The 14036-nt window shown below is 42.2% G+C and overlaps 1 protein-coding gene across 1 annotated transcript in view; it reads left to right on the top strand.

Annotated features, from left to right (window-relative positions):
* The window catches only part of mtr (5-methyltetrahydrofolate-homocysteine methyltransferase), a 119857-nt gene that overhangs the window by 13366 nt on the left and 92455 nt on the right, over nucleotides 1-14036 (top strand). The window contains exons 11-14 of the mRNA XM_041973173.1: nucleotides 6488-6555; nucleotides 6637-6716; nucleotides 6884-6996; nucleotides 7837-7977. Of these exons, the coding sequence (XP_041829107.1) occupies nucleotides 6488-6555; nucleotides 6637-6716; nucleotides 6884-6996; nucleotides 7837-7977 (402 nt within the window). The remainder of the gene's footprint in view (nucleotides 1-6487; nucleotides 6556-6636; nucleotides 6717-6883; nucleotides 6997-7836; nucleotides 7978-14036) is intronic.

Genomic DNA, 14036 nt, shown 5'->3' with positions numbered 1-14036 from the left:
GGTATCCCTCCCCATAGATGCCCCCTATGAGGGTACCTTGAAAAAGCGTATTATAGTCTTCCAAACAAACTCTCTCCAAGAAAGTGAGGCTGTGCATTTCGAATTGCTTTCTAATATTTCTTCCCATTCTTCCCACTGAATCGTAAAGCCTCCATCTTTTTCCCATTTTTCCTTTATGTATTTTGTGTCTGTGCCCACCATACTCTGTATTTCAGTATATAACTTAGAAATGACCTTTGATCTCGGTTCAGCTCTGTAGGCTTTAAGGAAAAAACCCATTATTCCTGGAAGGGATTTTAAACATCGTTTTGTGGTTCTCTCTAAGTAGTGTCTGATTTGGAGAAACCTGTAAAAATCCTTATTATCCAAACTATAATTATTTTTAAGATCCCCAAAATTTTTGAGATTTCCTTTCTTATCATATAAATCATCATATATTGTAAGCCCATGCCCTGCCCACTGTTTAATTTGTCATCCATAATATTGGGTTTAAATCTCGGGTCATAAGCAATCCAAGTTATTGGTAAGTATGGCTCCTTACACTCCTTAACTGTCTTGAACCAGGTATTAATTGACGAGTCAGTCCACGGGTTTTTTGAGGGTAACAATACCAATCACTGCTTGTAAAGGAATTTCACTGGACTCTGCACATTCGATTTCCTTCCATCTTGCCCTGTATGATGGGTCACATTTGTCAATCAGGGGGCTTATCTGGGCTGCCTGAAAGTAGCTTTGCATGTTAGGCAACGAGAGCCCTCCTCTATTCTTTGCCAACTGTAGTGTTTTATATCTAACCCTGGGTTTTTTGCCCTGCCACACAAATCTTGAAATAATTTTATCGAGTTCCTGAAACATACTATCAGGCAGCTCAGCAGGTATGGATTGGAACAAGTATAACAACCTCGGTAATATATTCATCTGCACTGCTTCAATTCTTTGGGCCAGGCTCAGAAACGGCACCATATTCCATCTAGCTATATCTGATTTGAGAGCTTTTATCAGGGGATCGTAGTTCACTGCAACTATGGCATCAATATCTTTTGGTATAATGATTCCTAAGTATTTTAAATTGTCTGCTTCCCAATTAATTTCGAACAATGCATTACATAAACTGTCAGGTGTGTACTTATAAGTCAGAACTTGAGATTTACTGGAATTAATTTTATATCCTGATAAAGCACCATATGTTGACAGGACCTCAAAAATCTCTGGGAGTGAGTTACTGGGTTGACGCACATATAATAGCACATCGTCCGCAAAGAGAGCTATTATGTGCTCTTCCTGGTTAATAGTAATCCCATGTATTCTGTTATTTTGTCTAATCCATTGACTCAGGGGCTCAATGAACAATGTAAAAAGCAGGGGGGAAATGGGACATCCCTGCCTGCAACCTCGTTGTATGTCAAATGGGCCTGAGAGCCCTCCATTGATCTTGACTCTGGCCGTGGAATTCTGATACAGGGCTTTTATTGTTGTCACAAATGTGTTATTAAAGCTAAATTCAGTTAACACCTGCTGTAAAAAGACCCAGTCTACCGAATCAAAGGCCTTATGTGCATCCAGCCCCAATATCACAGCTTGTTCATTCTGAGTAATAATATGGTCAATAATATGTAGAGTACATCTGATGTTATCACGTGTCTTCCGCTCTTTTACAAACCCCGTCTGATCTAACCGAACAATTTCAGACAAAATTACTTCCAATCTCCTCACCAATATTGATGTAAATATTTTGTAATCTTGATTTAGCAGACTAATCGGTCTAAAATTGGGACAGACTAATTTATCCTTGCCCTCTTTTGGGATCATTGTGATCATAGCTTCCTTCCAAGAGGGAGGGATCACACCATTTTTCAAAACCCAATTGAATGCCCGCAATAGAATCGGAGATAACTTCTTTAAGTAAATTCGGTACCATTCTCCTGAATACCCGTCAGTACCTGGGCCCTTGTTCATCTTAAGTGATCTTACTGCCTTCTGTAATTCCTCACTAGTTATCTCCGCAGTTAAGCTCTTATTCTGTTCATCTGAGACTTTAGGTAATTTCAATGATTTTAGTAATGTTTCCTAGAAAGTATTATCCCGAGCCTGAGAAGAATACAAATTCTGATAATATGTCTCAAAACATCCTCTTATTTCTTCCATTTTATACTTGATTTGTTTAGAGGTTGGATCTTTAATCTTGTATATATCTCTGTCAGCCTGTTGTTTCCTCAATTTATATGCAAGCTGTTTTGTTGAACGGTTTCCTACTTCCTGATATCTCTGTTTTACAAACATTTATTTTTTTTGTATATCTGCTGAGAGTATTTCATTAATTTGACTTCTTGTTTCCCTAATTTTGTTTATTGTCTCTGCATCTATTTTGTCTATATTTCTTCTCTCAAGGTCTCGTGGTTCTTGTGTTAGTCCTTTAAGTTGTTCATTTCTCAGTTTTTTCTGTAATGCAGATTTGGCTATAATTTTGCCCCTAAGAACAGCCTTACACGCATCCCATAATATCACTGGAGATACTTCCTCATTATCATTATCATCCAAATAGGTTTGTATTTCTTTCTCCAATTCGTTCCTCACGTGACCCCTAAGTATACTTGTATTGAGCCTCCATAGTGAGACCAATTTCTCCCTATTCACCTCCAAATTCAAATAGACTGGGCTATGATCTGAAATGTCCATGACACCAATTTTACAAGACCTCACTCTACCAATGTCCTTGTTTAACATGGAAAAATAATCAATCCTAGAATAAGTCCTGTAAGCCGCAGAGTAGAAAGAGTAGTTCAGTTCCCTCCATACATCACATATTCCAAATTCTCTCAGCATCTTTTGCAGTCGATTACTGTGGGCACTGGTAGACTTACAAGCTATCTTGGAAGTGTCTTTTATAGGATCTAATTTCAGATTGAAATCCCCACCACTAATCAACAACCCCTGGGCCTTGGTTATCATTAGATCAATAACATGCTTATAAAACGCCCAGTTTGATGCCGGAGGGACATATACATTAAAAAAGGTAACCTCAATGCCACCCAGTCTACCAGTGACCATCATATACCGTCCTTCTTTGTCAATTATTTCAGAAATCTTTTCAAAAGTAACATCAGTTGAAACCAAAATTGCCACTCCCCTCCAACGCCCTGACTCATATGAAGAAGAGAAAACTTGATTATAACCTTGTCTTTTAAGTTTCAAGTGTTCCTGGTTTGTTAAATGCGTCTCCTGCAGAAAAAGAACTTTACCTTTGTCCCACCTCATTTTAGTTAAAATTTTAGCTCTTTTAATCGGACTTGTGAGACCCTTTACATTGTACGAAACCACTTTCAGTAACGAAGATCTTTCCATTTACACTTTTGCTTTTGGACCATCAATCTTACCACTGTACCCCCGTTGTTACCCAAAATCAAATTAACTGTAACCACAACAAAACACAAAACCACAACATGCAAAACTTGTAGAACAGATGCTTCAACAGAAGCAGATAATTTGAACAAAAACGTGACTTCCAAGGCAGGGGTCGTCCTTGTGACCCTCGGTGTATCCCTTTGGTAGGTGGGTTTGGGAAGGTAGTCCCCACACCTCTCTGGCATAGGGCCCCCCCCCCCCCCTGTGATGTTATCCGTTCATGGATAACAGCTCTCCTAGTCCGCAGTGAGAATAAATCCTGACTTTGGATTAACCTGGCACTTTCTCCACATAACTACGGTCAATGTATTATTCCGTTGAGAAATCTTAACAAATCTTACTCACGGCCCGGTGGGAGAACCTCACTCTTTCCGAAAGGCAGCAAGTCTCTTCTTGTAACTATCTCTTGATGCATCCTCCGTCCTCTTCTCGCCATCCCTGGCCTTAACTCTCTGCCACATTGAGTTGATATTTTGTCCAGAGCAGTAGTGGGTGTCTGGACTATTGACACAACAAAACCCCTCTCCACCATGTCTTTCGTGGCTTCTTCTGCTGGGGTATGAATGCGGGTTTCCCCCTCAAAAAACACTCTCAACTTGGCAGGGTAAGGGGTTTGGAAACGGATCTCTTTATCACGTAGCAGTTTTTTCACCTCTGTATACTCACGTCTGCGTTTTAGGACTTCCGGAGTATAATCGTGATCCAATATTATCCTCTTCTCCTTGTAAGAGAGACCCCGTTTCTGCCAGGCCAGCCTCAATACTTCCTCTTTAACCTTGTAGCTCGAGAACTTGACCACAATAGAACGTGGAGGGGCGTTCGGCGGTGCTTTCGGTCCGAGCGAGCGATGTGCTCTTTCAATGTTTAAGTCAGTAGACTGAAGAGTATCCAAAGCCCCTTTCAGCAAACTCTCCAGAAACGCATCCACTGACTTCAAGTCATCTTCTGCGCCCTCTGGCACCCCGTAAATGCGTACATTTTCCCGTCTTGATCTCCCCTCCAAATCCATTAGCTTAGCATCCAGTTTACTCTGTTGTTTAGCTAGCTCCGTCGTGGCTTCTTCTACCAACATCGTTCTTTCATCCATGTCACACACACGGGCCTCGACTTCACTCATTCTGGTACTAATATTCCTCACTTCCTCTTTCAGTTCTTAAAAGCTCTCGGCGTTTTCCCGACACGAGCATTTCAATTCGCGGAGGATTAGCTCCAAATTAGCATCATTAGCACTATGTGTAGCTTCTGAGTCAAGAGTGACTGCTACTAGCGTCCTCCTCCGGGAGTTTGCTCATTGCGGTTGCTAAAGGCTGCTTAACAGCAGAAGTTGTACTCCTGTATTTACACTTAGGCATAGTTATCTTGTCTGGTTTTGCGTAGTTGAACTTTGTACCTTACTATGCCAAGAAAGTTAACTTTTAAATCGCGGGGAAGGGGAGCTCAGTGTTTATGCTGCCTCCATCTTTGCCGCTCCACCGGAAGTCCGGCTTTTACTTTTAATATAATAAAGTTTGTCCTTTTTTATTTTTCCGTCTTCAGCCTGCAGCCCTGTGAGATCAGGCCTCAGTATAAATCCAATGTGTTATCTTTAATATCTCTATTACATTAGTTCTACCTTTTTTTTTCATCTTTCATCCTGGGAACAAAAACTCAGACCTAAGCATGTCCTGTGTTCTGGACTTGTCTCAGACCAGTTTCTACTCAAAGTTCTGCAGGTAACTTTAACAGAACATTAGTTTCCTAATGGCACTTTTCTCCAGATCCACAGAACCAAGGTACCTCCAAGGCTCATGGGAAATGCACATTCAGCTAGCTGTTAGGCTAGAAGTTCATATTCTGCTCTTTGCTGTTTAGACCACATTCTTGGAATCCTCTGGTCTGGTAGAACAGTGGTTCTCAATCCTGGTCCACTGCCCTGCATGTTTTAGTTCTTTCCAGCTCTAGTACACCTGATTCAGATTAACAGAACTAACTGCTTGTTCTTTGCAAGCCTGCTAACGAGCCATTCATTTGAGTCAGTTGTGTTAAAGATGGACGCCTCCAAAACATGCAGGCCAGTGGTCCCCAAGGACCAGGATTGAGAAGCACTGTGGTAGAATCATGCTTCCCCTGCATTGGCCCAGCTGTGGCGGCTACATGGTCAGCGCCACGTCGAGAGTGGAATGGTTTCATAGACGTCAGAATGTCTGACTGTAAGCGCAGCAACTACCCTGCTGTCACACATTTGCTCTGCAGTGATCGCTGAGTCCGTTGTCAGTATTAATGAGGTTTGCTAGTGACAGAGCTGTAAAATCTACTAGTCATCAAACACATCTATGCAGACAGGTCAGGGTCAGATATCTGGTGAGGGTAAAACAGCTAAAGGAAGCAAGGAGACGTCTCCTCTAGATCTTTGCTGCTGTGCAGATGTTGGAGACTCAGGTCTGATCATTTAGGGGCTGAATGTGGAGAGAGACACTATGAACAGGTTCTGAGATACAACCAGAGCAGGACCTTCTCTAACACAGTAGCTGCTGGTGGTAGACCGGGTTTATACTTCAGCTATGCAGGGACGGGTCTAGAAAAGTTCTGATGGGGGGCCAGGAGCCCTGACCAGGAAGAGGAGGGCACAAAGGAGATACATTTCATAAGGTCCTGATTTTATGTAATATTGAACAGATTATTACAACCAAAGTGATCATCTGATGTCAAACAGGGAAGAAAAACACAAGTGAGCTTTGACTCATTCTGTTCATACGATACAGTAAAAACAGGCAGATTTCAGGCGTAGTCACGAATGGTGATTAATCATGATTAATTTGTAAGCTGTTATAAATCTGATTAAAAGTTTTATCACTTGACTGCTCTAACCTCTCTCTTTATACTACCGTTCAAAAGTTTGTGGTCACTTTGCCATGGGATTCAATAGGGAAGTGACCCCAAACTTTTGAATGGTAGTGTATATATATAAAATGTATATAGATATATGCATCTATTGTATATCTTGATATATGTATATATAGATATAGATATGTGTGTGTGTGTGTGTGTGAATATAAGCATGGTCGTTTTGTGCTGGCTTACATGTAGGACTGTGTTGTGTCTCCAGGAGTTTGCTGTGGAAGGACTGGTGAACATTGTGGGGGGGTGCTGTGGGACCACTCCTCTGCACATCAGGTCCATATCATGTTTCTAAAAACTGAATGTTTTTTTCTGGGTATTACTTTGATTGAACTTCAACCCTTTCTCCCCACACAGAGCCATATGTGAAGCGGTGAAATCCTGCCATCCCAGGGTCCCAGCTGCTGATATTTATCAGGACTACTTGCTGCTGTCTGGTATTTAAAGCCTCTCTTAACACTCTCCAGGTCCTATTTTAGCGCAGCGTTTGGCTTTAAATGTTTGCCGATCATAGATAGAAAGAGGTGGACTGTCAGTCAGATTGTACATTGACACTGAATGAATGTGTTTTAAAAGGAAAACCAAAAAGTTTCTGTCTTCTCAGGGTTGGAGGCGTTCAGAATCGGTCCTTACACCAACTTTGTAAACATCGGTGAGCGCTGCAATGTGGCGGGGTCACGCAGGTTTGCCAAACTGATCATGGCTGGACACTACGAGGTGTGTCCGATCGTTACTGTTAGTAGTAATACCATATAGGATTGTTTCTGTGTGTACGGGTTGTTTTTATATATGGAGACAGACCCCAGCTCCCCAGATCATGTTCAGCAGGTTTTAGATATTTCCCAGACTCAGACTGATGCAGTGGTTCCCAAACGTTTTCTACCATGCCCCCCAGATCAGGTGGTTATAAAATGAGGTCATGTGACACTGATGCTGGTTAACTTCTTTCTAACTGATCATGCAACTTCTGAATATAAAACATATTAAACCTCACCTGGACACATAGGAGATTTCAGTTACTAAAAATATTAGTTACTTTTATTTCAGTGTTAGTTACTTTCATTAGTTACTTTTACTAATGTTTATTGCAGTATTAGTTACTTTTATTACATTATAAAAATCTGCTATGTTAGAAGGTTTTAATGAACATTTTATTGCATCTGGAGCATCTTGGTATTTGATTGGTTGTTTAATGCTTCCTGTCTGTAATGGAACCTGGACAGACTGCTGCTGTCTTGGTCAGGACTCCCTTGAAAAAAAGATTATGTAATCTCAAAGGGACTCCCCTTTAAAATAAAGGCTAAATAAATTAATATATCAGTTACTTTTATTAGAATATTACTTTTATTATAGTTCCTTTTATTGAAAAGTTATTGCAGTTAATATCTTATGTTATTTTCATATTTACCTTATTCTTCCTGCGGGCCAAATTGGACCCTGTGGCGGGCCGGTTTTGGCTCCTAGGTCACGGTTTTCTCTCAGCTTCACAGGTACTGGAGCTGTCTCTGTTTCTACACTTCTCTTTATTACATGTGGGATCTTGTATTTTCTCTCCAGGAAGCTCTGACCATCGCCAAAGTCCAGGTGCAGATGGGAGCCCAGGTCCTGGATATAAACATGGATGAAGGCATGTTGGAGGGGGAAACAGCGATGGCCCGATTCTGCAACTTTATTGCTTCTGAGCCAGATATCGCACGGGTAGGAGTTTAGAAACTACTAATGTTCTTCTGATATTATATATTGTGCAATATTTTAGTATGAGATGAGTCCTTGAAAATGATAATTTCCCCCTGGAGATTAAAGATGCGCTACAGACCCCCCCCAACGACGGCTAAAGGTGGATTTATACTTGCGCGGCATTGCCACTGTAGGCGCTGCACAGCCTGACGCGCAACTCTTCCAGACCTGACGTGCAACCCTGCTATGCAGACTGTTACGAGGAAGTACTCCCTTATGAGTGGTCAATTTGGGATTACGAGTTTCCGGATTTCTGGATCTTCTTGCTGAATTTGTGTAATAACCGCCATTTTGGATCAAGTTGATTAGGCTGATCGAATTATTTCTTCATTTGCTTCCACAAGCTCATGAAGACACTTAACCATACTGGAAGTTATTGTTTTAAAACAGAAAACACCTACCGAACTGAACCATCAAAAGAACTCCAACCTGGTGAGTTTACTGGCCATTACCACCCCTGCTGCCACCTTGAGATTAGGAGGAGAAACTAAAGCAACACGACATCAAAACGATGCGTTCCCTCTACGCTCGAGTGGAGAGCAAACTCACCAGCATCAGCTACGCCGTGGCCGACCGCACGCAGACGCCGCACGAGCATAAATCCAGCTTAACCCCCTATCTGACCTCTGACATCACTCCAGAGTGAAAGTTTTCCCTCTTTCTTCTTTCTTCCTCTGACAACGTATTCTTGCATGTCTTTGCTGAATCAGCCATGCTGTGTGTTGAGAACGGCTGCTGTGTTTATATTGTTCGCTAGCGTGGTGCATCACTAGCGTGTTGCATTGCTAGCGTGATGCATCACTAGCATGGTGAGTCACTAGTGTGGTGCATCGCTAGCGTGGTGTGTCACTAGTGTATTGCATTACTAGCGTGGTGTGTCACTAGCATGTTGTGTTGCTAGCGTGGTACGTTGATAGTGTGGTGCGTTACTAGTGTATTGCGTTGATAGCGTGTTGCATTGCTAGCGTGGTTCGTTGCTAGCATGTTGCATCGCTAGCGTGGTGCGTCATTAGCGTGTTGTGTCATTTGCGTCTTGCATAGCTACCATGATGCGTCACTAGCGTGTTGTGTTGCTAGCGTGGTACGTTGCTAGCTTGTTGCATCGTTAAGGTGGTGTGTCACTAGTGTGTTGTGTTGCTAGCGTGGTGTGTTGCTAGCATGGTTCATTGCTAGCGTGGTGCTTTGCTAGCGTGGTGCAATGCTAGCATGGTTCATTGCTAGCGTGGTGCTTTGCTGGCACGGTGCATTAGCTTGGTGTGTTGCTAGCATGTTGTGTTGCTAGCATGGTAAATCGCTAGTGTATTGGGTCACTAGCATGTTGCATCGCTAGCGTGGTGCGTCACTAGTGTGTTGTGTTGCTAGCGTGGTACGTTGCTAGCGTGTTGCCATGCTAGCGGGGTGCGTCACTAGCGTGGTGCGTTGTAGCGTGGTATGTTGCTGGCGTAGTACGTTGCTAGTGTGCTGGATTGCTAGCGTGTTGCGTTGCTAGTGTGGTGATTGCTAGCGTGGTACTTTGCTGGCTTGGTACGTTGCTAGTGTCCTGGATTGCTAGCGTGTTGCGTTGCTAGCATGTTGCATCGCTAGCGTGGTGCGTCACTTGTGTGTTGTGTTGCTAGCGTGGTATGTTGCTAGCGTGTTGCGTTTCTAGCATGGTGCGTTGCTAGCGTTGCTTCGGCATCTGGTTGTGGTTTTCTCGGGTCATTACGTGAACATTTTTTTGTCTCCATGTCCTTGTTTCTGGACTTCGTGATATGGTCAAGCTTTGTGGGCAGGAGCGTGCACGTTATTCACAGCGATGCTGTGCAGAGTGACTGATCATTATAAATCTGCTGGGTCTGGGAAGCTTAAAGTAGCTTCCCAGACTCAGCAGTTAGCCACCGCTCACCTGGACAGGTGTCCTGGTGAACTCGCGGGACACGTTCTTAGAGAGGTGTTTTTGTGAAAAGTCCAACAAACACAACGTTTGTATCACCACCACACAGCACCGCCATCAACAACAAAGGCAGTGACTTCTGTTTTTAAAGACTTGTGATAATACATCAGGAAGGAAGAGTTTGTGTAAACTTGGTTGTCTGAATCTTGCTGAGGGTGTAAAAACCAAGAATAGGAGACAGATGTCCAACACGCCCGGTCAGCTTAGGCCATGAAAGTCTTCAGTTAGATTGAAGTGGTGCTGGTGGTCCTGAGAAAATAACACATTCTTGGGAGACTTACAAAATAAATCAAGACTCACATGTTTTTACTCCTGCAGGATTAAAGTTTAGACTCTTTTTGTCCCACAGCTCCAGAAGAACAGGGCTGGATAAAACAGAAAAGCAACACAGTTCAGCCCTGAAAACATACTGAAATTATTTAGCACATATCCAGTTTATTAGCTGGAGCATGAATAGGAAGTAGACGCGCCCTGACCAGCGCCTGCACGTTCTATTTAAATACATTTACAAACTACTCGTTTTTCTACATGATCTGAACTCAGTCAGTAAGGTCCACGAGATGACTGGGAAAGGCAGTACACGCCAGGAACGAGCAGATAAGGTCCGCCAGACACGGAACACGGAGATGGCTAAAGCTAACCCACAGACACTACATGGCGATGAATGACACCATGGAGGAAGATGGGACTTCAGGCTAATCAAATCATTTCGAAACGAGACTTGTTCTATGGCCACTCTCCAGTCCCCCGTTGACTTATATGCCTCTCATCTCATGGATGTTGAATCTTCACTTCAAGATATACCAGAGTCAGTGAGCTCGAGGCCAAATATGAAGCACTGAGCAAAAGCAACGGCGTGCTTCCGTGGATTCCAGAAAACACAGAGGGGTCCCAGATAACATAATTTATGTCCAGCTTTTTTGCCGAGCTGCTGGTTATTGACAACTCTGGGACCGAGCCTTATTGGATACTGCCCACTGTTCTTTAGTGGCCAAGCCCAAATCGGGAGGACCCCTGTGCCCGGCGATTGTCAAGGTGCATCACTTTCAGGTTAAACAATGGATCCTCCGGCTCACGAGGGAGAGGGCTGCTATGATCTTCTATGGCCATCAGGTGCACATCTTTCCAGACTTCACCATGTTGCTAAACAGAGGGCTGCTTACAGCAACATCAAGCAGAAACTCTGGGCTGCCAATGTCCAATACAGCCTCTTATTTCCCGCACGGCTGCAGCTTCCATTCAACAATGAGAGGCTTGTATTTACTCTCTTACTTCTTCTGTTCTTTGTTTTCTGGACTTCCCTTTTCATCTACAGCCCGGCCGTCCGGGTTTGTGAACCCGTCATTAGAGCTGACGGCTGCGCATAATCCACCACAGCCCTGTGTTTGGTGATGAGTCGCTCCTTTTATTTTGACAGATCTGGCCCATCTCTGCTCGATAATGTGACACTACAAACTATTGTGGCGCCTCCGTTTGTGACTATGACTTATATTTCAGACCACCTTATGTTTTTTTCTCTTTTTTTGTCTTATTCTGTGGTCACGTCTTTATTATTTTTTAATTTTACAAATTTGTAGTATAATCTGTGTGATAACCTGTCATATCGAACTGTTTGTGTGTGCTGATCGGCCTGTCAGGATTATTATTTTTTCCTTTAATTCATTTTTATTTTTGTTGTTCATCTTTTCATAGTTGTATGCTTCACATTTTCTCTTCAGTTGTAGTTTTGTTAATGCTCATCTGGAGTTGACCTTGGGTGTGGAACATGTTCCTGTGAGTGTTTCAGTTATACATCTCTCCACTCAAAATCCGTGTGGCTAAGGTGGATAGTGCAACAATTAAATTTTGTTCGTGGAATGTACATGGGATCCAGAGTCCTATTAAGTGGAAATTTTTTTTATTTTTTAAAGAAGGAAAAGATTCAAATAGCTTGTATTCAGGAGTCACACTTAAATAACGAGGAACACCAAAAATTAAAAAGAGATTGGTTGGCTAGGTCTTTTATTCCTCCTTCACATCAAGGAGCAGAGGGGTTGCAATATTAATTCATAAAACCTTGCATCTTACTCAGGTGGAGGTTAGCAGGGATACATTTGGGCACTATGTAATGATCTCTGGGACACTGTGGCGACAAGGTTTCATATTTAAATGCCTATGCCCCTCCAGGGTGTTCTCCTGACTTCTACATTGAGACTTTCTCTCTGTTTTCAGACTGGCTTGTCGAGTCTTCAGTAATTGCGGGGGATTGTAACTGCTGTCCTGATCCTCATCTGGACAAATCTCACACTAGGTGACAATCTAATTTGAAAGCTGGTCAGACCCTTTTGGGCTGTTGCAGAGATCTGGGTCTTAGTGACACTTGGAGGACCCTCCACCCTACAGATAAACAGTGTTCTTTTTACTCTAGGTCCACAAATCCTCCTCCAGAATAGACTTTTTTTTCACACCAAATTATATCCTCCATAAAGTGGTCTCATGCTCAATGGGTAGTATAGTCTTCTCAGACCACTCCCCATTGTTTCTGGTCATGTCGTCTAAAGAACAACGTCCCAAACAAACCTTTTTATCAGCAATTAAACTACCTCAAGTTTCTCAGAGCCAGAGAGAGCTGTTGAACAGTCAGCTATTGAAGACCTGCAAAACAACAAGGCCCTGGTGCCTGATGGCGTGGCTGCTGAGTTTTTTAAATCTTTCCAGAGCTGGCTAGTCAATCCCCTGCTTAAAATGTTGTTTCACTCGTTTGCATCTGGTCATCTCCCAACTACTATGATGGACACTAACATTTCACTGATTCTGAAAAAAGGTAGACCATCAGAAGATTGTTCCCCTTACAGACCAATTGTTCTGCAGGATGTGGATAGAAAACTTATTACGAAAACTTTAGCTAGAAGATTAGAGTATACTCGTCCACACCTTATTTAGTGGACCAAACTAATTTTATTTTAGGAGGTAATTCCTGCAATAATGTTAGGAGACTGCTAAACCTAGTACAACGCAGTGCTGATTTAAAAGACAAGGCTGTCATAGTCTCTCTTGACAGCAAGAAGGCTTTTGACAGAATCAAGTGGCCATATTTTTTTTTTTTTTTTATAATTTTTATTTTATTTAAAACATTTTCAACAGTATGAACAAAACATACATGGGAAGAGTACCTATCATCCAATATGTAAGAGCAGATTTCCACAATCATAGCAATTTTACACAAAGTCCGGCCTTATAGGTTTTACATACTCTATTTGGTCCAGATTCTGTCAAATTTGTCCTTTTGCATCCTGAGGGAGGAAGACAACTTTTCCATAACGTTAATTTTGTGTACTATGTTGACCCATTCATCTATGGTGGGGGGCTCCGCCTTTAGCCATTTTCTTGTGATGGCTTTCTTGCTCGCTGCCAGTAACACCACAAATAACCTTTAATCTGTGTTTCTCCAATTTGTTACATTTACATCACCAAAATATACATTTTCACAACTACAGGATATTTTGGTACCAAAAACATTATTTATATGTTCACATATCTGTGTCCAATAAGGTTTTAAAATCTTACAGTCCCAGAAAATATGAAAGTGGTTAGCCCCAGAAGCCCCACAGAGTCTTCAACATGAATCTCCACCACCTCGATGTTGTTTCTGCATCGGTGTAATAAAATACCTCACAATATTCTTCCAACAGAACTCTCGCCATGTGTTGGACCCTGTAGTGGTCCATTGTAGTTGACATATATTCTCCCAACTTTCATTAGAAATAGACATAGTACCTTCTCCTTCCCATCTCTTCTTAATGTATTCTGTGTCAGCCAGCTTACATTGTTGAATGGCTTTATACAACCTAGATATGATATTATTCGGTGATCTGGATTTAGTGAGTGTTAAAACGTCTGTAAGAAACCTAAGTGACATTTTTCCCCATGTTGCTTTAAGGTTTTGATTGAAATAATGCCTAACCTGCAAATATCTATAGAAGTCTTCCTGATCCAATCCATTTTTGTTCTGTAACGTCTCAAAGCTCACAAAGGCCCCCTTGGGGATAAAAGAATAATAGGTAGCCCACTTCCCCAAATTTACAGATTTGAATGGTTTGATTCCAGG

The sequence above is a fragment of the Melanotaenia boesemani genome, chromosome 21, assembly GCF_017639745.1.
Source record: "Melanotaenia boesemani isolate fMelBoe1 chromosome 21, fMelBoe1.pri, whole genome shotgun sequence".
In the NCBI taxonomy this organism is placed as follows: domain Eukaryota; kingdom Metazoa; phylum Chordata; class Actinopteri; order Atheriniformes; family Melanotaeniidae; genus Melanotaenia; species Melanotaenia boesemani.
This window is presented reverse-complemented; position numbering and strand designations above follow the sequence as displayed.